Source organism: Chlorocebus sabaeus, chromosome 17, assembly GCF_047675955.1.
Source record: "Chlorocebus sabaeus isolate Y175 chromosome 17, mChlSab1.0.hap1, whole genome shotgun sequence".
In the NCBI taxonomy this organism is placed as follows: domain Eukaryota; kingdom Metazoa; phylum Chordata; class Mammalia; order Primates; family Cercopithecidae; genus Chlorocebus; species Chlorocebus sabaeus.
Window position 1 is genome coordinate 35,698,659 of NC_132920.1, and position 25,183 is coordinate 35,723,841.

At 40.7% G+C, this 25,183-nt stretch overlaps 1 protein-coding gene across 3 annotated transcripts in view; it reads right to left on the reverse strand.

Moving 5' to 3' along the window:
- Positions 1–25,183, reverse strand: part of FKBP5 (FKBP prolyl isomerase 5) — a 138,474-nt gene that overhangs the window by 5,122 nt on the left and 108,169 nt on the right. For all 3 annotated transcript variants that reach the window (XM_073005931.1, XM_007972831.3, XM_038006008.2), the window contains exons 6-9: positions 18,762–18,918; positions 12,618–12,708; positions 8,619–8,702; positions 1,257–1,442 (exon numbers count right to left, since the gene is read on the reverse strand). In XM_073005931.1, coding sequence (XP_072862032.1) covers positions 1,257–1,442; positions 8,619–8,702; positions 12,618–12,708; positions 18,762–18,918 — 518 coding nt within the window. The remainder of the gene's footprint in view (positions 1–1,256; positions 1,443–8,618; positions 8,703–12,617; positions 12,709–18,761; positions 18,919–25,183) is intronic.

Below are 25,183 nucleotides of genomic sequence, written 5' to 3' on the forward strand. Positions count from 1 at the left end.
TAACAGAGAAAGACTCCATCTCCAAAAGAAAAAAAAAAAAAAAGAAAATAAGAAGGAGAACAGGCTTCCTATTGCCAAAAATAGGGTTAACAGTGATGCTATATGACTGCTTCTGTCAATAGAAGACAGACAAATAATGTAGTCAAGGCTGTGCTGGGTGTGGTCCCTCACCACTTTAATCCCAGCTCTTTGGAAGACCCCCATCTCTACAAAAATAAACTTAAAAATTAGCAGGGTGTAGTGGCATGCACTTGTAGTCCCAGCTACTCAGGAGGCTGAGGTGGGAGGACAGCTTGGGCCTGAGAGTTTGAGGCTGTAGTGCATTATGTTCATGCCTATGAATAGCCACTGCACACCAGCCTGGGCAAAATAGCAACACCTTGTCTCTAAAACAGAAACAAAACACACACATACTCTCTCTCTCTCTCCACTATGTATGAAAAAAAAATGTATAAAATTAATAACTGGTCTTGGGAGACAGGATGCGATAGGAAACACTGATCCACAAAATTAAAAAATAATCTCACAAAGAATGTACAAAATAGTTGCCTTGTTTTTCTTTTCCTTTTATGTCTACCTTTAAGATACATCCAATGATTAGTTTTTACTTTTACCCACAGTATAACATACACTGTTCACCCTGAGACCAGATACCTAAAATAGTATCAGCTGGTGTATATCAGAATGACACATAACGATACAGATGATAAACCATTGTTATTACTGTGTGTAAGCACTCAAAGACCAAAGAGAGTATTAATAAGACAAATGTAAAAATGAAAAGGCTGCTGATGCTCTGTGGACCTTTCAAATTATTTATGCATATCAGTGAATAAATGATTATAATAAAAATTGACCTACATATATGCTTTATATGAATAGTTGCAGTCTGTTAAAGTCCAGAAAAGCTTAAGTTAAATCTGTTCTTATTAAACTGAACCTGAGGAGTTATACATCTACTCTGATATACATACTACAGTTATAAGGAAGGTCACGGATAAAAATTATTTAATTTTAATGAAAACTTTTCTTGAGAATGCATTATGACAAACAGTCTAGGTATCATAAAAGTCTGGCTATAATAAAAATCTTGCTGAATTTCCCAATTCATACTGAGAAACAAATAATCCCAAACATTCAAATAAACAAAGCAAAATGAAAAATCCTTCAATCTTTGGCTGAGAGGAAGCAAAAGACAGAGATGGAGAAAAGATCTGGAATATCTCAAGTCTATCTCACAGGAGACACGGCGTTACCTTGTCACAGCATTCGACAGCTTTGGTGTATTCTCTAAGCTTCAGGTAGCACATGGCCAGGTTCAGAAAGGCAGCAAGCAGAAATGATTCAGAAGCTTTTGATTCCTTTTCTGATAAACCATATTCCATCTCTAACCAGGACACTATCTTCCCATACTGAATCACCGCCTGCATGTATTTGCCTCCCTAGGAGAAAAAAGTGTCATTACTTGTACTCGGTCTTGAGGGCGTACAAAAGAAAAGCAAATCCTCAAAGGGAAGCAACCCCTCCAGCAAACCCTGGTACAGCTGGTTTCTTTCTTTCCTTCTGGAGATGGTTCTCCAGGTGCCTTTCCCACTCCCTTGGAGGCCTCGGTGGCCTGCGAGCTGGTTTGGGGCAGTGCCTGAGCACTGTCTAGTGCTTCTCTCCAGCATTTCCATCCGTCCCTTTGGTGTAGTACAGCCAGAGTACTACGGTTGTACTACCCTTTGGTGTAGTAGAGCAAGGCTTCTGGGCTACGTTCTTTGATGCCAATATTCTTTGGTGTTTTTTTTTTTTTTTTTTGAGACAGAGTCTCGGCTGTCTCCAGGGCTGGAGTGCAATGGCGTGATCTCAGCTCACTGCAACCTCCGCCTCCCGGGTTCAAGCGATTCTCCTGCCTCAGCCTCCTGGGTAGCTGAGACTACAGGTGGCCGCCACCACGCCCAGCTAAGTTTTTCGTATTTTTAGTAGAGACAGGGTTTCACTATGTTGGCCAGGCTGGTCTCGAACTCCTGACCTCATGATCCGCCTGCCTTGGCCTCCCAAAGTGCTGGGATTACAGGCATGAGCCACTGCTCCTGGCCTATTCTTTAGTCTTTCAAAAGTACTGTGAGCAGTCTTAGACCATGCCACTAAAAAAAAGAAGAGGAAGTTACTTTTCTCTTCAGCACTTCACAGCAAATACTACATTCTGGCAAGCGCTAGTTCCAAACACAGCCAATCTTATTTGAACCAGTCTCTGTTGCAACTACTAAACTCTTGTCATTCGTAGTGCAAAAGTTGCTCTAGATAGTATGTAAATCAATAGGTGCAGCTGTGTTTCAGTTAAACTGTACTTACAAAAACAGGCAGAGACTAGATTTGGCCAGCAAACTGTAGTTTGCTGACCCCTGATCTATAGGCAATGGGAATACAAATAGTTGGATAGTAGCATACAACATAAATCTCAACTACAAAACAATATACATCAGAAAGGTCTTTCAGCTATATGAGAAAAATCTTTCTCCTACTCATATTTTTGTTCTTACCTGATTAGAATTAGAATTCTAACAATTTTAACAATCACATCAATAAATTATATATACATATATATATGCATGCTCATATAAGAAACTCCGGGGGCCAGGTGCGGTGGCTAATACCTGTAATCCCAGCACTTTGGGAGGCCAAGGCCGGCGGATCACTTGAGGCCAGGAGTTCGAGACCAGCCTGGCCAACATGGTGAAACCTCTTCTCTATTGAAAATACAAAAATGAGCCAGGTGTGGTGGCACATGCCTGTAATTCCAGCTACTTAGGAGGCTGAGGCACGAGAATTGCTTGAACCCAGGAGGCAGAGGTTGCACTGAGCTGAGATCATGCCACTTGCACTCCAGCTTGGGTGACAGAGCGAGACTCCTTCTCAAAAACAAAACAAAACAAAACCCCTCTAGGGTTGAGACAATGTGTTCACTGAGATTTAAGATGAATGAAAGAACTGGGGGATCGCTGGTAAACACACAAATAGAAACAGGAGTGCAACTGGGGACTCTCCTTTGAGGAGGCGATAAGCTCAAAACCACAGAGGACACATCTTGCCAGATGGCAGAGGAGCAGCCAGACCTATTAGGACATTAAATTCAATGCCTGACCAACAGTGTTAAGACTATGTTACTAGGATTTACCACCGTCAAAGCAGCGTGTACATCTCACCGCCGCGTTGTCTCTCCCCACAAATACTCCAACCCTCCCCCAAGGACTCTGAGTAAGAGAAAAACCATAGAGCAGGTGTAAAAGGATGCTCCTGTGACACAGGACTTAAAGCAGGTGACATAAGAAACGAGCTCTGCCTGTAGAAAGGAAGCCCCGGTGTAGATTTTCTGGTGATGAAGATGGGGCAGACCTGTTCCAGCTGGAGGGCCTGGGTGTGAATGAGGGCCAGGCTACATCCCTCGAACATCCTTCTTCCCAAGTCACTCGCTTAGGAGAGGGGAGACTGGCACTAAAATCAAAGATTGTCACCCTCTTTGCCTCAGAAATGTGTGATACAGGTTATTCATAAGAACACGAAACCAGGGCATTTTATTATAAATGCTGAAATTCTTGAGGAAATTAGATTTGCTATGGACTAAATTGTGTCCCCTATCCCAAATTCCTATGTTGAAGCCCTTACCCCCAATGTGACATTTGCAGATGGAGCTTTTGGGGAGGGAATTAGGTTAGATGTGGTCATGAGGGTGGGGCCTCATGATGGGATTAGAGCCTTTACAAGAAGAAACATGGTGCTGGCTGCCCTCTGCCCTCTCTCCACTCACGTGCACGTGGAAAGGCCACGTGAGGTCACAGCAAGAAGGGAGCTACAAGGAACCAGAGGAGAGGCCCTCCCCAGGCACTGACCCTGCTAACACCTTGATCTTGGACTTACAGTCTCCAGAAGTAAATTCCTGTTGTTGAAGCCACCCAGTGTAGGTATTTTGCTGTGGCAGCCCAAGCTAAGACAATACTTACATTTTGTCATAGCCTTAGGCCTACCCCCTCCTTTTTTGGATGCTACAAAAAAATAAGAATAAAGTCCTCACCAGTTTCAGGTCGAAATTTTCTTTCTGTCACTGCCTATTCTCTTGCTGGTCTTTGAGGACAGGCAGCATTCTCCTCTCCCTTTTGGAATATTCAGGGTTTAGCACCAAGAGGTCTTTAATAAAGGTTTGTTGAGTAAATATTGAAATCAAAGGAATGTAAGTATGGAAACAAAACTTTTTCTAAAGTGGTGTGGTGGCTCATGTCTGTAGTCCCAGCACTTTGGGAAGCTGAGGCAGGAGGATCTCTTGAGTCCAGGAGTTCGAAGCTGCAGTTAGCTATGCTTGTGCCACTGCACTCCAGCCTGGGTGATAGAGTAAGACCCTGTCTCTCTTTAGAAACAATACCAACCACAAAACCTTTTGCTATCATTGGGAGCAAAAACGTGTGGGTGGGAATGAAAGGTGCTGTTTCATTGAGATGAGATGGGAAGGACAGGCATTTCCCCTGTCATGCCTCATTTCTTCATCCTCTCTCCTCCTCCATCTCTAATGTACCTATTAACTTTTCTGATTATCTCCTAATACATTGTGTAGGGAAAGAAAAGAAGAGCCAGGGAGGACAAAAACCTAGATCTTATCATTTCAGTAAGTTCTGAATAATCAGAATGGTAGAAAGCTATGGTAAAACAAAACACAAAAAAACAGGTATTAGACTTCTTAATAGTTCCTTTACATTTATAGGGCATTTAAATTCTTTGAAAGCTCTTGCATATATATCATGTAACTTTATTTAGACTTGAACTTCCAATGAGCGAAAAATCTGTCTTGTACTCCCTGCTTCTGAGGTACTAAAGCAGTTCTCAACCAGGGGGTGATTTTGCCGCCCCCCCCCCCCCCCCCCGGGAACACCTGGCAGGTCTGGAGGCATTTTTAGTTGTCATAACTGGGTAGGATGCTACTGGCAACTAATGGGCAGAGGCCAGGAATGCTGCTAAATATTCTACAATGCACAAGACCACCCCACACAACCGAGAATTATCCCACTCCAAATGTTGATAGTACTGAGGTTGAAAAATTCTGCACTAAAAGAAGTGATAAAAGAGGGTGGACTCCTCTTAGGAATTTTTTAAAATCTCAAATTCTAGAGTCATAAATGGCTTGTTTCTAAATCACACTACTGGTATCTTGGAAAAGAAAGGGTGGTGAAAATATAGCAAAGCCCGATTTATCTGAAGAATTCAGAGGTTGAATGATTCTCCTCAACTAGTTTGTTTTAGAAATGTTTCTTTCCAGGAGAAGCACAAGGGGGCGCAAGAATCCCACATCACTTCAGTGTCCTCAGCCTTCTTGCCACTCTGCTGCCAAGTCAGAAAAAAAAAACAAACACTGACCAGGTGTGAGTTAATGCCCCTGTCCTGCAGAACACTGTCAGCTATGAGGGCAAAAGCTGTGTCTGTTTAACTGGCTTGCACAATGCCTGGCTTAATGTTATGCTGTTACCTGTACTTAATAATTATTTTCAGAACCAAATAGAGTTCTCTATTCTTCTTCTCTTTGGTAGTCAGAGGTTGAAATGAGGATTTTACATCTTCAATGGCAAAATCATTCCCACTTAAAAGCTGACTACAATTCAACCCTACTCAGGAGAGAGGCTTTACCCATTTAGGTATAAACCAAACCAACAGATCCATGGAAACAGAATTCCAAGATGCAGATGGCATGAAATATAGATTTTTAGTTCAGCCCATCTCTGCTCTCACCTACACATCTGGACTCTGTGCAAATGCATAACATGCCAAGTCAGACACCCCGGAAAGACAACGCCCAGGAGGGCAGTATGGCAGCTGGAAACCTTCCCCGAAAGTTGGGAAGGGAATATGTACAGGAAACTATCTACTAACCATTTTGAAGTTTTACAGCTAAAGCTAGGACTACTGCTGGGATCTTTTACCTATAATTATAAAGGTGCCTCCAGGGAAGTTTTTAGTGGTACAAAATGTTCAGAGACATTCTGGGAGAAAAATCTTAGGTCAGTGGTTTTGAACCTTTCATTAATTTTTCCCCAATGGACTAATGTTTTGAAAGATTTTGCCTATCAAATTCCATGCTAAAAATAATTTGTTCCGTATGTGTGACTGCTGATCCAATTTTTATCCAAAGATTGGTAATTTTAAGAAGGTTCATAATAGTATCACTCTTGCAGTTGTGATGCTAATAAGCAACAAAGTTAAGTAACTGTACAGACACTTACTCATTGCTTTCCGCTACTGATTACTAATTCTGGCCATCTCTCTGTATATATTCAGAACACAGCTATATGACACATGGCTTCGTAACATCATTTCATTACCAATAATGTTCTCCAAAATTCTGTATCATAGCAACCAATTAGAGCCTCTGAATAGCTGAGCTGCTTTACTACACTGAATCGATATGATTCTACTCAAAGGCCAAAAGCCTCAAATCTTCCCAAACTGTTAATATTCTACTTAGAAGTATTAAGAAATATATAAAATATATAAAATACAGTTCAGGATTTTTACGGACTTCAGAAATATAGAAAATACCGTTAAGGACCCATGATCTTAAGAAATTTTGTAGAAACATTTTTCACTTTAGTGTATTACGTATTTGGATATACAAACAACCCATTTGGAATCTTACTTGAATAGTTTAGAAGTATCCATATACCTCAATTAGAATTAAAAACAGGCCGGGTGCGGTGGCTCACGCCTGTAATCCTAGCACTTTGGGAGGCCGAAGTGGGCAGATCGTGAGGTCAGGAGATGGAAACCATCCTGGCCAACACGGTGAAACCCCATCTCTACTAAAAATACAAAAAATTAGCCAGGCATGGTGGCAGGCGCCTGTAGTCCCAGCTACTCGGGAGGCTGAGGTGGGAGAATGGTGTGAACCTGGGAGGTGGAACTTGTAGCGAGCCGAGATCGCGCCACTGCACTCCAGTCTGGGCTACAGAGCGAGACTCCGTCTCAAAAAAATAAAAAAATAAAAACAAAACAAAAAAACCCCCTTGTTCTTGAGAGTTTAGAAACTCACAGAAATTCAGGCTGGAAGGAAACTTGAGGAACATCTAACTCCCCTATTTTTCACTTGAAAATATAACCTCTTTGGACCTTAAATGACTTTAAAATAAAGCCCATTTTCCCCAATTCCGAGCTTATTCTATCATACCCCAATGCTTTCTGGTGATCCATAAAAGAGTTTAGTACACATAGTAAATAATGATAAAATAAGTATAAATATATAAATATGTTATCTAAACCCATGATTTTAAATTTGTTTGAATACGACCTACAGTAAGAAATGTGCAATCCAGTACTTACTCATACACACGTAAAGTTTTATGCAACAAAACTGATCCTTATATTGCAACACACTTCCACAAAACTGATTTCACGACCCAATATTGTCTTGGCTCAAATTCTGAAAACACATGGTGCCCTCTGGCTGTGTTAATTTTGGGTTGATTATATATTCTTACATAATTCTCTAGTTGTTTCATTTGGATTAACATTGCCACCCCTCCCTCCTGACAAGGTTGTAACTTAATAATAGCATGGCTTATAGCAGATGCCCCATAAAGACTTGTTAAAGTACACTTATGCCTCACTGCTTTATACTGCTGAAAAACACTGCATGTATTGCAGTGGCAGAAAACGAAAGAAACCTTGACAAAACTCCCATTCTCCCTCTAATTCTCATCACTAAGCCCTTTCTGCTTGCCATGGAGAAGGCATATATTTGGGGTGGGGAAGCAATGGGTAGAACACTGATTACAACAGAATGAAGTGCGGTTTCTTTTCTTCTTACATCTAGAGGTTTAAGATCTAAGTGAGAAAATATCACACTCCAGATGCTCCAAGAAGGGTTTTTGAGAAGCAATCTACGATGAATATCATTCAGGAATATCTGGAGATTCCTCACAAAAGCAAGTGTGCACGAATCATCTTGGCTGTGAGAAGCAGTCAATACTCTCCTGTCAGTTCTTTTTGAAATCTGTATATGTTCTCTTTCCCTTTGTCATATGCTCTAGTGACTTCATCAAGACAGTATAAAGGAAGATGGGCTGGGTGCAGTGGCTCACGCCTGTAATCTCGGCACTTTGGGAAGCTGAGGCGGGAGGACTGCTTGAGGCTAGAAGTTTGAGACCAGCCTGGGAAAGAAAAGGAGGCCCTGTCTCTCATACAAAAAAAAAGGAAGAAAAATGATGAGAAACTTACCCCTATGAATTCCATTCTTTGTTAATTATTCTATTCATTCTTTTTTCATTCCAAAAACACTTGTTGAGTGCCAAGTATGTACCAAGCAAGATGCTTTAGGAGTAAGTGATACTGTGGTGGGTGGGGATGCCAGACCTGGTCTGCCTGTGTGGAAGGTTACAATCTAGAGCAGAATGTGTAAAAGAGGAATGTGTACCTTTTTTTTCCCCACATTATTCTTTTCTCACCATTTTTCATATTGAAAATGACAGATCTGTAAAAATTCCAGCTTATTCTTACCAAGCAGAGTGTTGATAAAATTCAGAGAAGGGAATATCAGCACAATTCACTGACACTTGAGTAAATTCTTTGAGATGGAAAGGATTGTACAGGGACTCACACACCTTGAAGTATACGGTTCCCTTCTCTTTGACAATGGCAGCCTGCTCCAATTTTTCTTTGGTATCCATCTCCCAGGATTCTTTGGCCTGTGTGTAAATTTGTGACAATGGTTAGATGAACAGAGAGAAAAGCATCAGTTGAGCCCCTATTAGAACAAAGAGCAGCTAATTCTAGAAGATACTCCAAACTGAAAACACTCTGGCTGTTGAAATTGTGTGTCAGTGCCAATTTACTGCTAGGCCAGTGCTTCTTTACACTGTTTTAAGAACTCACTTTCCATTATGACCAAGCTGCAGCTTGAACAATGTTGCTCAAGAGGGAGGAGCCGCAAAAACACAGCAAGGAACACACTCTGGTAAGCACTGCTACAAAGTGAATCTTTAGAAATATAAGGTGAAGACACAAAGTTAAGGTCATGCCTTATCTCCTCCCTCTTGCAAGCCTCTCCACTAGGCTGTTTCTCTCAAGCCTCAGTTTTTCAACTCTAAAATGGGAACATGACTGTAGTCAAGTTGTAGTTTGTATATTCATGCAGAATTTTCAAAATTCTGGGTCAGGTTGTCTCATCACTCTAAAACAACCAGATATACTAATAATACTGCTAAATTGTATCAACTTGCAGATGTATACTGGGGGACTTCAAGCAAAACATAACTGGGAGTTAAAGCTCATGCCAAAATATCACTTTAGAGCCATAAATAAATGATTTCATTATCATCTGCTAGCTTGTACTGTGTGTATTATTACTTCCACCATTACAGATACAAATCCAGAAATAACTGCACTTGCCATTTAAAAGCTGGATTTAGAAGGATCGTAAGAGTCAAGAGAACAATCTGGGAGCCTTTAGGAAAAGTGACAGTGGGTGTGGTCAGTGCTATTTACTGCATATAAATTATGAAGTTTAAATGGGTAACTAAAATTCTCTCTATTCAAAAGATAAGGAGTGTGTGTTCCTGGTGTCACAGCCCCTGTTATCCTCTACTTTTATTATATTATTATTATTACTATTATTATTTTTTGAGATGGAGTTTCACTCTTGTTGCACAGGCTGGACTGCAATGGCGTGATCTCAGGTCACCGCAACCTCCGCCTCCCAGGTTCAAGTGATTCTCCCACCTCAGCCTCCGGAGTAGCTGGGATTACAGGCATGTGCCACCACGCCCCACTAATTTTTTGTATTTTTAGTCGAGACGAGGTTTCTCCATGTTGGTCAGGCTGGTCTCAAACTCCCAACCTCAGGTGATCTGCCCACCTCAGCCTCCTAAAGTGCTGGGATTACAGGCATGAGCCACCATGCCAGTGACTATCCTCTACTTTTTAAAAGTGAATAATGAAAGGGTTACTTGTCTTGCTGGCAACTCATATAATTCTGCTTCCTAATAATGTAGCTCAATTATTCAAAAACCTAGTTATGGTTCAATTCCAGGTTTTAGCACCCAAAAAAACAAAAACAACACCTAGTTAATAAGTCTCTTTGTATTTCTTAGGTTGACTTCAGTCTTTATGGAATATTAGTATACTCTTTTATTTTTTCTTTTTCTGAGACACGATCTTGCTCTGTCGTCCAGGCTGCAGTGCAGTGGCACGATCATGGCTCACTGTAGCCTCGACTTCCCAGGCTCAAGCAATCAATCCTCCTGCCTCAGTCTCCCGAGTAGTTGGGACCACAGGCGTGTGTCACCATGTCCAGCTAATTTTTTTTTTTTTTTTTTTTTTTTTTGTAGAGACAGGGCCTTACTATGTTGCTCAGGCTGGTCTCAAACTCCTGGGCTCAAGCCATCCTCCTATCTTGGCCTCCTGAGTAGTTGGGACTACAGAAACGTGATACCACACCCAGGAAAATTTTAATTTTTTTTGTAGAGAGGGGGTCTCACTATGTTGCCCAAGCTGGTTTTGAACTCCTGGGCTCAAGTATTCCTGCCTTGGCCTCCCAAAGTACTGGGATTATAGGTGTGAGCCACCATGCCTGGAATATAAGCATATTCTTTTTTTTTTTTTTTTTTTTCTGGAGACAGAGTCTTGCTCTGTCTCCCAGGCTGGAGTACAGTGGCACAATCTCAGCTCACAATAACCTCAAGCGATTCGCCTGCCTCAGCATCCCAAATAGTTGGGATTACAGGCACCTGCCACCACGTTCAGCTAATTTTTGTATTTTTAGCATAGATGGGGTTTCACCCATCTATGCAGCCTGTTAGCCAGGCTGGTCTCAAACTCCTGACCTCAGGTGATCCACCCACCTCGGCCTCCCAAAGTGCTGGGCTTACAGGCATGAGCCACAGCACCTGGCCAGGCCTAGTCTATTCTTAACAAGGCAAAGGATTAAATCACATTGCCCCGAACAACATCACATACCTTCATGTGATTTCACATATACCAAGCAGCAGTGCATGAATATACTCTTGGAGTGATGACAGAGCACAGGCTTGCTGTGGTGTCACTGGGAGAGTGCTCCTAAATAAGCAACGTCCACTGGGCGATGAGAGGGAAGGGGCAAGAGGCTGCTTTATAAAAATGGAAATAGTAAAGCCAGAGGTCTAAATAACCACATGCTAAAGATTATCTTCTCTCTCTTTAACAATAAAAAAAACACGACAGCATTGGGGCATCAGTGCTGAGCTAGCAGGTTTTCAGAAGAGGTTACATGACAATCAGTGGTCATAACCAGAGCATATATCTGTCTAGGGGAACATGAAATGGAAGGGGTATGATTAGGAATGTCACTGTTGGGGGTAAATCCCAAAGCAGGCCTCCCCTCACTTTCTTAACCCAAAGGTACAGGCCCACAGGACAATGATTTCCTTTCTGAATCTAACAAAATATAAATGGTCATGTTTCTATTTATATTAATGTGCTTAATGTGGCCAGGCACAGTGGCTCACACCTGTAATCCCAGCACTTTCGGAGGCCAAGGCAGGAGGATGGCTCGAGCCCAGGAGTTTGAGACCAGCCTGGGCAAAACAGTGAGACCCCATGTCTACAAAAAATAAACAAAATTAGCTGGGCGTGGTGGCGTGTGCCTGTAGTCCCAGCTACTTGGGAGGCTGAAGTCGGAGGATTGCTTGAGCCCAGGAAGTCGAGGCTGGAGTGAGCTATGATTGTGCTCACTGTATTCCAGCCTGGGTGACAGAGTGAGACCCTGTCTTGAAAAAAAAAGGAAAAAAAAAACAACAAAAAAATCCTTAATGTACAAAAGTGGAGGTAGCACTGTGCAGGAATAAAAAAGGAACACAAATGCAGTCCTTGAGAAGCTCCACAAAGGGCAGGGCTTTGGAAATGCCAGGGGCATGTGGCTGAAGACGACAGCATACCTAGCTCAGGTATATGCTGTGTGTGTCCAGTTCAGCTGCTGCTGGGAGCCTCCAGAGTGAAACTGAGATGGAAATATGTTCAAGGAGTCATACTGTTTCTGGAATCCAAGGCAACTGACAAATTCTCTCTCATCTCTACTTGGAGAAGTATGAAAAAAAAAAAAAGGCTTCGGGTTAGCCGGTTTCTTGTATCCCTGGTCACACAGCCTAGAGGCCTTCGAGGACTTGCAGTTGGGATAACAACTTGGAGCCACAGTGCAGGCCTCTTCGTGACTCCTGTGAAGGGTACAATCCGTTCAGCTCTGAAAAGCTGCACCCCACTCCCCCAAGGAGCCACTTGGCAGAATGTGAACCTTTCTGTCCTCAACCCAGGAAAAAAAAAGTACAAAAAGAACAAGTCTAGGAACAAATAAGGGAACAAGTCTTGGATTCTACCCAAAAAAGTTTAAAAAAAAAAAAAAAAAAAGCTGACACATAGGAACAAAATAAGAACACGGAGCTCCTTCGTTGTATATCAGCTGTGCTATGTCAGTTGTCCTATTCTTCAGCAGTAGTGTTGGAGGCAAGAGACAAACTTGATAATGAATAAACACCATCTATCTATACCACCTACTAAATAAGATACTGATTTATAGGAAGTGGATGGAGAAGAAATCTACCATGATTTTAAGGAAGTTGGTATTTTCTCACCTTTTCGAAGCTCTTAAGTGTAACTTCATATATAAGCTCAGCATTAGGTTCAATGCCAAATTTAGGCTTCCCTGCCTCTCCAAAACCATATCTGAAATGGAGAGTAAAAAATAAAACTTTAAAAGAATTGGTGTATTTCCAGGCACTTCCTTCAGTATTTTGAGGCATCAACAGAGCTATCATTTGCAAGCTACATCTGTCAGAGACCCTGAAGACAAACCAGATGTTGACCAGAAGATACAGTGTGAAGTATCTTCACTGCTTCCGTTTTCTTAGAAACCAGGCTAGTTTAGTTTTCTTTTTTCCTTCACATTCACACGTAATGCAATACCTGTACTCCTTGGGGCAGCTTGATTCATGGGATTTTAAACGTCACTGCCTTTTTCTCTACTTGATTTTATATCTAGTGGTTTTTTTTGTTTTTTTTTTTAATAAAATGGCCATGATTTAGCTGCCAGGAATTTCCCCCTAAGTTTTATCAGCAGAAAGGACAGAGAAGACACAGTCACTGTAATTGTTAGAGTGGTACTCGTTGGAAGGATGTTTTAATAAGCTTTTAACTTTAAAGTGCTGTCACCTTCTAGTAGTATCACTTCCAGTCACGTAAGTGAAGGGGAAAGGCTCACACATCAGGAGAGAAAAGTTTTCACACTATTTTAGTTTTGTAAAAGCACATGAAGAAACACAAATAACATAATGATATACTCAAAAACAGCTGCCCTAGCAAGTTCTGACACCTCCTCTAGAGACATATTCTTATGGCTTGTAGCTATTAGAGTGTAGGATTCTATACCTTTTAGCCAAAACTTACTGAAAAAAATAACTGAGGACATACAAATTTGCTTTTTTGGGATCATGTAAGATCTCCAGCAAATTAAATGTATTCCGGAAGCAGATATTTACTAGAATGGGAGCTGCAGCAGAGCTCTGTCTGGTTCGACTGTTTCCCAGTGTTTAGAACAAGGCCTAGCATATTAGTCAAGTGTTCACCGGAATATATTCTGTTCCCATTTGTTGCAAGTCAAGCTGTTCTTTAATATATGAAACGGTATTACAAAAAACTTAGTAAACTCAAGCTTTCAGGGTACAGGTTGAAAGATGTCAAAACCGAGTTATCTAATACCTCCAGTTTTCTCTGGGGCAAAGGGACTAGAGTGGGAACACTCAAATTTTGTTGCTTGCACCACTTTATTTACCCTTTGCCTGAATTTTCCAGGAATAAAAATGCTTACTCACTCACCTCCACTGTTACACAGAAAATGGAAGCTGGAGCCAGAAAGAGGAATAGAGATACGAGAGCTGCTGCGAATGAGGAGCTGGGCAAAGGGTATCTTCCGCAAAGACATAAAAAAGGACATAATTACCAATGACCAATTTTAAGAAGTGATGCCTAATTTTCTACTTTGAGATCTTAGATGTATATATCTACTATCTTGTTTCTGCCATCTGATAAATTAAAAAAAAAAATCCTTAACTACCCAGGTAGGTAGGTGAGTCCTTGCTAAGCACATGTTTACTGACAGCATGTTATATTTGGAGTCTTGTGCTAAGCAGTTGCAAATGCAACAAATGATCTGGCATTTGCCTTAGACCAGTGGATCTCAACCAGGGTGATTTTAACTCCTCTTCCCTCCAGGAAACCTTTGGCAATGTCCAGAAATATTATGGGTTGTCACAACTATGGGGGTGCTACTGGTGCTGGATATTCTATAATGTACAAGACAGCCCCCTATGACCATGAATTAGCAAGCCCCAAGTGTCAACAGTGCTGAAGATAAGAAAATCTGCCTTAGAGGAAGGTGGGTGGGGAGTGTGGGGTTGAATGAAGAGAGGCACCAAGTGTCCTATTATTGATGGGATGAAAGAAGACTAAAGAAAAATATTATTTCTACACTCTCTCCCAGGTTAAAATGAAGCGATTCAGCCAAGATACATGTGGCGCACATGATCTTGCAGAGGTGAAAGCCCACGGCAAGATATTCTGGCGGCACCTATCGTGACTTCCATATTACACAGAAAGTTGTCAGCCTGGGTAAAGAAGGAACCAGGGCACTCAACTCATCTGACTGAAAAACAAAACACCACAAGAGGAATCCCAGGACCCAACCAAAAAATAATCTAGACTACAGTAACAAAAGGAATTCAGTGTTAATGCCCTTGAATTAAGTTTCCTCCAGAGATCAGAGATACAAATAATGACTTTTAATGACCATTAAGCCTTAATGTGCATATAAGAGGCACTTGGACTACAAGCTCTTATCAACTGCTCCATTTTTATAGATAAAGAAACAGAGGCTCAGAGATAAGTGCTTCCTGAGAAGTCACACAAAGAGGCAGTGGTAGAGCCAGGGTTTAAATTCAGACCCTGTGTGTCCCCAGAATATCAGTTTTTTTTTTTTGACTCATACTGCCTCATAACTAGACACTATGGCTCTTGGTAGCCGGTTTTTTTTTTTTTTTTTTTTTTGAGACAAGAGTTTCACTCTGTCACCCCAGGCATCGTGCAGTGGTACGATCTCAGCTCACTGCAACCTCCGCCTCCTGGGTTCAAGTGATTCTCCTGCCTCAGCCTCCCGGGGAGCTGGGATTACAAGCATGTGCCCCCATGCCCAGCTAATTTTTGTATTTTTAGTAGAGACGGAGTTTCACCATGTTGGCCAGGCTGGTCTTGAACTCCTGACCTCAAGTGATCCTCCTGCCTCGGCGTCCCAAAGTGCTGGGATTACATGTGTGAGCCACCTCGCCCTACCAATAGCCTATGTTTTTGTTTGGAGTTCATGCATGACAGAAACATAAGGAAAGGAAGGGAAAAAAGTTAAAACTATATACACTTTACCTAAAACAAAAAAGATCAGTCTCAGTATTTAAAACAATACAAAGGGAAGATATTGTCCCAATGAGGAGAAAGAAAAATGGATTGTCTGGAAATGTCTTACGAATTTCTTACTATGAAGACATTCTAGGCCAGGCGTGGTGGCTCACACTTGTAATCCCAAGCACTTTGGGAGGCTGAGGCTGGAGGACTGCTTGAGCCCAGGAGTTTGAGACCAGCCTGGACAACTTAGTAAGACCCTGTTTCTACAAAATGAAAAAAATTAGCCAGGCAGGGTGGAGCATGCCTGTAGCCTCAGCTACCTGGGAGCTTGAGGTGGGAGGATCCCTTGAGCCCAGGAGTTTGAGGCTACAGATTATGCCACTGTACTCCAGCCTAGGTGACAGAGTGAGACCCTGTCTCGGGGGGTGGGGGAGGGAAAGAAAGAAAACATTCTTCCCAAGAGTCTATCAGAGTATCAGAGTCAAAGAGAAGGTCTGTCTTGGAAATTTTCTGGAGAATGAAATACAGATAACACTAAGAGCTATTTGCAGATATTTTCTGCAACAGCCATACTTATAGCAACATTTAGCTACAATGTTTTATGAAAGTGGGAACTTGAATAAAAGAAGTAAATTCACTGCATGCACTGAAAACATGCTTAGCATGTAGGGGTTTTCTACACACACACACGCACACACACGGTATGCATATAAGTACATATATATACACACACACACATATATAGCATGTAGGGGTTCTCTACATATATATGTAGTACTACATAATGCATATGCAGCAGTCTCGTATTACAGAGAATGCACTTCACATAATTCTTCAACATACTAACCAACACCTTGAACAAAAATAATGTTCCTTTCTAAATATGCTAAACTATTTCCATAAAACACATGAAAAATTTTTATACCTAGAAATTTATGAAAACCTATTGACAACTTTTATGCCTGAAAAGATCTGAAAAATCGATCTCATGTTAAATAGGATTTCCTTTTTCTTGTGGTCCGAGGGTAAAATGGAAGAGAGGGCAAGCTGTCACAATACCAACAAAAGCTCACACACCGCGGGCTCACTTGTGCCCTACATGTGCAGGATTTCATTTAGCTCTCCATAACTTTATGAGGTGGATACTGTCATCCCCATTTACAGAGGGGAAACTGAGGCTTAGGAGGGTTAAGTGCCTTGGCCAAGTGCACAGAGCAGGGTCTAGCCACTAATGAGACAACAAACAGTTTAAATCTGAAAAGAACTGTTTGCGTTAAAAAATATAAAGACAATTTCTATTTTTCTTTGCCATTAAACTTGAGACATCTGTCCCCACAACTGCCTTGTCAGCCAGGCTAAAATGTAATGTATATAAACTGGTTCATATAACATTACATTGTCATAATACATACAGAATTTATCCTAAGGAAGCTTAAATTTTGAAAACATACATTACATATCAATCCACCTCTCTGAGTTTAGAACTACTGTAATTTTGAAATGCTGATTTAAAATAATCAGATATGGCCTGGCGCAGTGGCTATAATCAACCCCAGCACTTTGGGAGGGTGAGGCAGGCAGATCACTTGAGTCCAGGAGTTGGAGACCAGCCTGGGCAACATGGCAAAACCCTGTCTCCACAAAAAATACAAAAAGTAGCTGGGTGTGGTGGTGCACACCTGTAGTACCAGCTACTCCAGAGACTGAAGTGGAAGGATCATCTGAGCCCTGGAAGCTGAGGTTGCAGTGAGCCGTGATTGTGCCACTGCACTCCAGCCTGGGCGACAGAGTGAGATCCTGTTACAAAAAAAAAAAAAAGTAATTAGAGATTATTTGGATATGGAAGAGATAGCTTTTTCTATGCTCTATCTGAATTTTAAGAAGTATCTCATAGAAACAGAATTAGTTTTACCTAAGAATAAACTACAAATATAGAGTAAATATTAATATAAATAAGACACATTGAAGTGGCGGCTATAGTTAGTGGAAAGAGGAACCAGGTAGAGAAAAAGAAGGCATTATACAAAAGGTGCCTCAATGAGGGCTATAAAAAGTTCAAGGTAGAGCATTTTGGAAGGATTTTCAAGTGGTAGTTGCATGGCTAAAACATCACCTCAAAAATATGATTATGGGCTGGGCATAGTGGCTCACACCTGTAATCCCAGCACTTTGGGAGGCCGAAGTGGGAAGATCACTTGAAGTCAGGTGTTCGAGACCAGCCTGGCCAACATAGTGAAACCCCGTCTCTACTAAAAATACAAAAATTAGACGGGCATGGTGGTGGGTGCCTGTAATCTTCAGCCTCAGCTACTCGGGAAGCTGAGGCAGGAGAATTACTTGAACCCGGAGGAAGAGGTTGCAGTGAACCAAGATCATGCCACTGCACTCTAGCCTGGGTGGCAGAGCAAGACTCCATCTCAAAAAATATATATATGATTATGGATCAAGTACTGGGGCAAAGGTAAACTGCCGTTGGATTATACAGAGTCTACAAAATGACACCACCAAAGGCATAACATCACCTACTGGCAAGTGCAGGTCATCAAGATTCTCAGTAACTCAGAATCCCACTGTCTGAAATCCATGGAGCCAGGGGCAGGATACACTAGATAAGCAGATGCACTCTTATGCAGACAAAATCAAAACACCCTGGGTTCTCTCAGGGGTCTGTTTCTCAAGACAGAAGGGTTGGATTCATGGTATAATTTTAGATCTAAAAATAATACTAAACATGTTTTCATAAGAGAGACTATCAGTGTCTGATGGTTCTAAGCTTGGAAGTGCTAATGGATATCCTTATGATGGGAAAAATTTAGGCAAAAAATGAGTCATCTCCGTTGCCTTTAGATCCAGGAAGAATGTGCTTTTTTTTTTTTTTTTTTTTTTTTTCCAGGGACTCTGTATAAGACCAAGTGACACAAGTCCAAGTGGTAGTAAATCATCCAAATGCTTCTTTGATCCCAACCCCCATGTTTTCCTGCCTCCTGCCTAGTTTAGAGAAAAGGGAAGGGGGGTGAGAGAACCACATATGAGAAGAGTCCATAACTGCCTGTCTTGGCAATAATGCAGGCAAGACAAATCATCACAAAAGCAAAAAGTGCCTGTAAGTCCTATTCTGAACATATATCAATCAAGTAAACATGCTCACAAGCCTCTATGATATTGCAAAGTCCATTAATTTATGTGATGACTAACTGCAGCCTGATTTAATTGTTTCCGCTGTTGGATTAACTTCACTGAAAATGCCAAAACACTGAATGAAAAAGCAAGCATATTCCTGTCCTTTAGGTGACTTCCTAAACTGTGTTCCAAACTGGTATGCTGCTTACCGTGGTCCAAGATATAAAATACACTGTTCTTCCCGCTGCATTTTCTCCAGAGCTTTGTCAATTCCAATTGGAATGTCGTGATCTTCTCCTTCACCCACAGTGAATGCCACATCTCTGCAGTCAAACATCCTTTCACCACAGCGGCCTTCCAGGTGGACTGAGGGCAAGGAGACAGGAGTCAACAGAGCTGCTTCTTAGGACTGGCTAATTCAGTGATGTGATAAATGAGTGCCGACAATGTAGCAAATACCATTTCCCCTTTCTCATTTCATCAAGAGACACACACAGTATGTCTTGGTGAAGCTTAGTCTACCCAGTCTGAAAGTTTAGAAGCAACCATATTTCTGTTTTGGGTTAAACTTGTAATTACTGATATTTGTATCAATAAGACAGCTTAGTAGGTAACAAACCAGAAACGTAGGTTTATTCTAAGCCTACTATGTGACAGAAGTTTCCTCACCTATAATACAACGTCAAGACATGCTGGATTATTTAATAAATAGTTATCAAATGCCACAAATTTAATATCAAATACATAATGGCTTAAACACCTGTAACTGCACCTTGGCTTCAGATGCCAAAAAACCAAACTAAATGGCTATTTCTCCAATGATATACAAAGGTTAAATGAATACATATGCTCCTTCTTCTTTAAGAGTCCTAATCTCATTCACAAATATATCTGAATAAAAATGGTAAATTCAAAGACAACAACATCAATAACTATCTTAGCTATATCCCTTACTGGAAATAATAAATGTAAAGTGTGAAAGAATCAAGAGTCTACTATAACTTCACAAATCAAATTACTTAATAACCTCCCCTGAAATGTTAGGAGGTCAATTTTGGGAGGCCTAATTCCTTGTTCCACCCCAATTTACCAAGCTCATTACCATGGTAATTTCATATTAAAATAAGAGGCTTTTTATCTTAAGACAAAATAGGAAAAATGCATACAGATATCCATTTTTTCTTGATCAGTTAAACTCTTTTTTGAGACAGAGTCTTGCTCTGTCTCACCCAGGCTGGAGTGCAGTGGCACAATATCGGCTCACTGCAGCCTCCACCTCCTGGGTTCAAGCAATTCTCCTGTCTCAGTCTCTGAAGTAGCTGGAATTACAGGTGTGTGCCACCACACCCAGTTAATTTCATATTTTTAGGGTTTCGCCACGTTGCCCAGGCTGGTCTCAAACTCCTGACCTCAGGTGATCCACCCGCCTCAGCCTCCCAAAGTGCTGTGATTTCAGGCATGAGCCACCACGTCTGGCCTAGACTCTTTATTTCTAGGAAAAACAATACTCTGAAACTTTACAACTACTTTTAATATTAAGGGTATTTATTCTTTCTATTTAAGTTTTTGATGTAATAAGAAAAATGGATGGCTGGTAATATAGCATAACAGTCATCAAGCAATATGATAATTTGGATTTCATAAGAAAATCCTGACTGGGCGTGGTGCCTCATACCTGTAATCCCAGCACTTTGGGAGGCCGAGGCAGGCGAATCACTAGCCTGGCCAACATGGCAAAACCCCATCTTTCCTAAAAATACAAAAAATAACCAGGTGTGGTGGCACGTGCCTGTAATCCCAGCTACTGGGGAGGCTGAGGCACGAGAATCACTTGAGCCTGGGAGGCAGAAGTTGCAGTGAGCCGCTACTGCACTCCAGCCTCCAGCCTGGGCAACACAGGGAGACTCTGTCTAAAAAAAAAAAAAAAAAAAAAAGAGAGAAAATCCTTTATTTCTACTTCTGTAATATAACAGCCTATATTCAAAATTAGAGATTTCCTAAAATGCTTCTAACACTGGCTGATCTACTTTAGATCAACAACTTGTAGAGAGACTAAAAATCACTCATTCTGTTATACTCATTGCATGCCCAATAAGACAACTATTACCTTCCAAATAAAAATTCAAATCTAACTCATTCTACTTTTGAACTACATAATCTCAATGAAGCTCTAAAATTCTATGATTCTATGACCTGGTAATATCACTCTCAATATCAATATAGCCCAGAAACCAGCTTCAAATCAAATTCCTGCAGTTAATCATTTAAGTGAATTACCTCTAGCCCAGGCCTAAGAAATTAGAAAAACTGAAAAATGAACAGGAATGGTGTAGATAGTAGGTGCCAGAATGTCCACAGGACATTTATGCTCTAAAGCTTTCTAACCTTTTCTTCTCTTTTTTCTTTTGATTTGCTAAATCTTCTCTGTATTGTTCCAAATATGTGCTGCCGAACTGAGTACTCACTATCTTTTAACTCACCAGTATTAATACCATCTTGATGTGTTCCCCTGGCAGACACAGAATGGGGTCTAGGAAACTTGGGTCAAACTAGAAAGGGCCTAACTCTTGAGTCAGCTCCTCCAAACAAGGTCTAGAGCTGGAGTGTCTGGGTAGAGCTGGCATACGGCATTTTAGTTTATGTCCCACAGTCACAAATGCTGATAATTCCTTCTGTTATACTTATTTTTAGAATGCTCTAGATAAAATTAACTTGTGGCAAATTGAAAGTTCATTCTGGATTGGAAAACATTTAAAAAATAAATTCAACTTTAAAATTTTCAAATACAGTCATGCTTCACTTAAGGATGGGGATACATTCTGAGAGATGTGTCATCAGGTATTCTCATCATTGTGGGAACATCTTAGAACGTTCTTACACAAACCAAGATGGAGCAGCCTACTATAACCTAGGCTAAGTGGTGTAGCATATTGCTCCTAGGCTACAAATCGGTATAGCATGTTACTGTACTGAATGTGGTAGGTAACTGTAACACGATGGTAAGTACTTGCGTATCTAAACATTGAGAAAGTAGAGTAAAAATAAGGAATTACAATTTCATAGGACCACTGTCTGATGTGCAATCTGCTGTTAAACAGAATGTTACGCAGCATATGACTGTACATGCATACTAGAGAGGTTCTATAGGGAGTCTGAGGTTTCAGATATTTTTACTGAATTTGCTGAGGGTGGTGACGCACACCTGTAAGTTCCACCTACTCAGGAGGCTGAGGTGGGAGGACTGTTTGAACCTAGGAGTTCGAGGCTGCATTGAGTTATTATTGCGGCACTGCAATCCAGCCTGGGTGACAGAGTGAGACCCTGTCTCTATTAAAAAAAAAAAAAAGATATTTTTACTGGAGTAAAAATGGATGTTTCTAAAGAGGTTACGAGTTCTAAATATTTAAAACTCTGCCCAAGAAATTTAGACTAATAACATTTTTCATTTAAAAAAAAAAAAAAAAAGATTTGCTGAGCAAAGTAAATTTCAGCTCATGTATTGTGGAATGTCTCAAGCATAGAGATTTATTGTCCTAGTAGCTCACAACTTAGTTAACAGATTTTTTTTGTCTGAAGTTTATTGTTGGAAGTATCATCTTCCTCCCTTAAGGAGAGTACATTTAGTGGGGGAGGAAATTATCAGTACATTTGTTGTGGCTTTTGGTTGATCGAGTTTGAATGTTTTCAAAACAGGAAATCCAGAGACTCTGCAAGGATTCCTGCCTGTGCGTTAGTTTCCTAGGCTGTTTTTCAGCTTGATATATGTACTTGATATTAAAATTATATAAGCAATCTCAGAAGTTCTCTTTAGATGTGATAACCCGTCATTAGTGAGGGAAAAAGACTGGCTACTAATAAACATGTTGGGAAAGATAAATGAAGTAACTGTGCCAAAAAAAAAAGTCAAACTGTAACAAAGGCATAATTAAGAAAGCAAAACATTCATTGTAGCTCGTCTTTCTCAGAGAGACAATAAATGACAGAACTAGTGTCTGATGCTGTAATAGGACAGTAAACATTTGTGGTAGCTCTTATAAATATTTTCTACTTTACATGTGGACTAATCTTTTTTTTTTTTTTCCTGGTAAATCTAACCCTTCAAAATTGGACCCTGTAGTACTATAAAATCTTAAACGGATACACATCCAGATACATACACCCCAGTTTATATAAAAAAACCAAAACCATCACTTTGTAATACTGATAATATTCGGAATGTCAGAGTAAAAGGAGGTATCACAGCCTCATGGTGAATACAGCCCATTGATTTTCTACATCTACAAGTAGCAAAGGGCACTGCTGGGTTAACTGGTTTCTAAACTTGGAACACTGATGTGACAAGTTCTACAAGACTGCTGACAAGAACTCACATACTACTTGGAGCCACGAAAGACTGCTGATTGCCACAGTAGGGGCCCCACTTGTGGTAACAGATGCAGATGTGACTAGTTCCTATAGCTCCACTTATTCTTTTTAATGTTATCTTTAAAACTGCTACCAAAAAAGCCAAAACAAAACAAAAACCATGGCAGCTCTGGCTGTGGAAGACCTGTGGTTGCTTTTTGACCTGGCATCTTTTAGTGCAAATACTAACTTAATAAATATTTAATAATAACCATCATGACTCACTGGGAGTGCAGCCTCTAGGGCTCAGGAGGTCTGTTGCTAATCCCAACCAGCATGATTTACGGGAAGTAAATCATCTATGACGTGCCCAAAGAGAATAAAAGTACATACAGGATGCTTCTACTTAGGGCTTTTTTGGTAGAGAAAGAAATAAACAAGTTAAAAAGAGACATTTTTTTCCTGACTTAAAGACTATGTAACTTAAAGGGGGAGGGAGGTCCCTCCAAATCCCCACAAACTCAAACCAAACCAAATTACCCAAGCTTAGCTGCGCAATCGGAGTGTAACCACATCAAGCGAGCTGCAAAACATCACTTAAACTGGAGCTCTGACTTATTGTTCTCTTACTGCCCTAGAGCAATTTTGTTTTGAAGAGCACAGAACACCCTGTTCTGAATGTGGCTGGCACATGAACTCGATGTGCTGACAGCAATTTGTACTCTGATTAAAATAGGGGGGAAAAAAGGAAAGAGAGTGCACAGCAGTAACAAAAATGAAATGCAAGAACCCCTAAACCATGCAATTTGTATTTTAGGAAGCAAAACTGAGAAAGAGGCTCCATAACTTAAAAAACAAAAAAAACCCAAAAAGCTGTAAATGCTCCAGCCTAAAGACATTAGCTCTGGTAAGTGTCTATTTTTCCTTTTCTAATTATAGTAGTTGGTGTCTGATAGCTTTGCACTCATTCTCAAAACAATTACTGGGTCATGGGGATCTGAATGGGAATGTTGTAATGGCATTACTACTAGACAAGACTGGTTATGTGGCCAGAGAAAACCAGGTTGTGACAGGTTACTCCCACTGAGCAAAGGTTTTCTCTGTTGGTTAATTCATGCCAAGTGAGCTTCTCTCTGCCTGTGTCTCCTGCCTAATAGAGCATGGTATCCAAGAGAGTAGGATCTTAATAACCCCCTGAAAAAGCAAGCAGAGATGGCTTTCTAAAAGCAGAACAAGAGAAACACTTCCATCATGCATGGTGGTCAGATTTCCCCTAAACTGTCCCCCTTCCTCCTCTGCACTGTTTTGTATTATTTAGGATGAACACACACCACTGTAAGATTGCTTCCGGAACTGACGGACAGATGCTAGACGCTAACAGGCGTGAAACCTGGCTCCTGGAACTGAGTAACATTTATGCAAATGATTTCTTTTCCTTAGTCTAAACAAGAAGTACACATCTAGCAACAAATTCTCCATGAACACCAGCCCTTACCAGTCTTCCCTTCACACCACTATAGCACTTGCGTTAGACCTGGATTCCAGTCCCATTCTGGCACTTCGATTATGACTTTGGGCAAGGTAATTAAAGTGATTTGAAGCTCAGTTTCTTCACTGATAGAATGTGCATAATATACTAGCTAAATGACAATTGTGGAGAGGATTAAATTAGATACTGAATTAGAGCTTTTAATCTAGCACCTGATATTCATTCATTCATATGTTAGGGTGTCTATCATGTGAAAACGCTATTGTAAAGTGTGGATATACAGAGATGAACTACATGAACGTTAGCTGTAATTATTTTCCTCCACCTAGTGGTAAATTATACCAGATTAAACATGTTTGAGAGCTCTGTGTAAGAAAACATTTAATGGCTCAACACAGAAAGCTGTGAAAGTATGAATAAAATTCTTAGTAGGCAAAGGCAGTATCTTGTACTTCTTTTGTGCCTCACAATACCCAGCACAGAGTTCAGGGCCAGCAAGTAAATATTTATTTAGTGACTAATCTTAAAATAGGGCATTAAGGACAGGGTGGTAATTTTCACTAATTTATATAAATTTTCCTTTTTGACTCTATTAGTATTCCTATTTTAATAAATTCTAGGAAGCCATACAAATTCTATATTGACATGGAACCTTTGTTTTTTAATACTATTCTAAAATAAATGACCAACTGGCTGGAATTTTTTTTTTTTGTAACAGCAGCAGCAGCAGCAGCAATAAAAGACTGTTTTTTTTCTTTTTTTGAGACACAGTCTCGTTCTGTCGCCCAGACTGGGGTG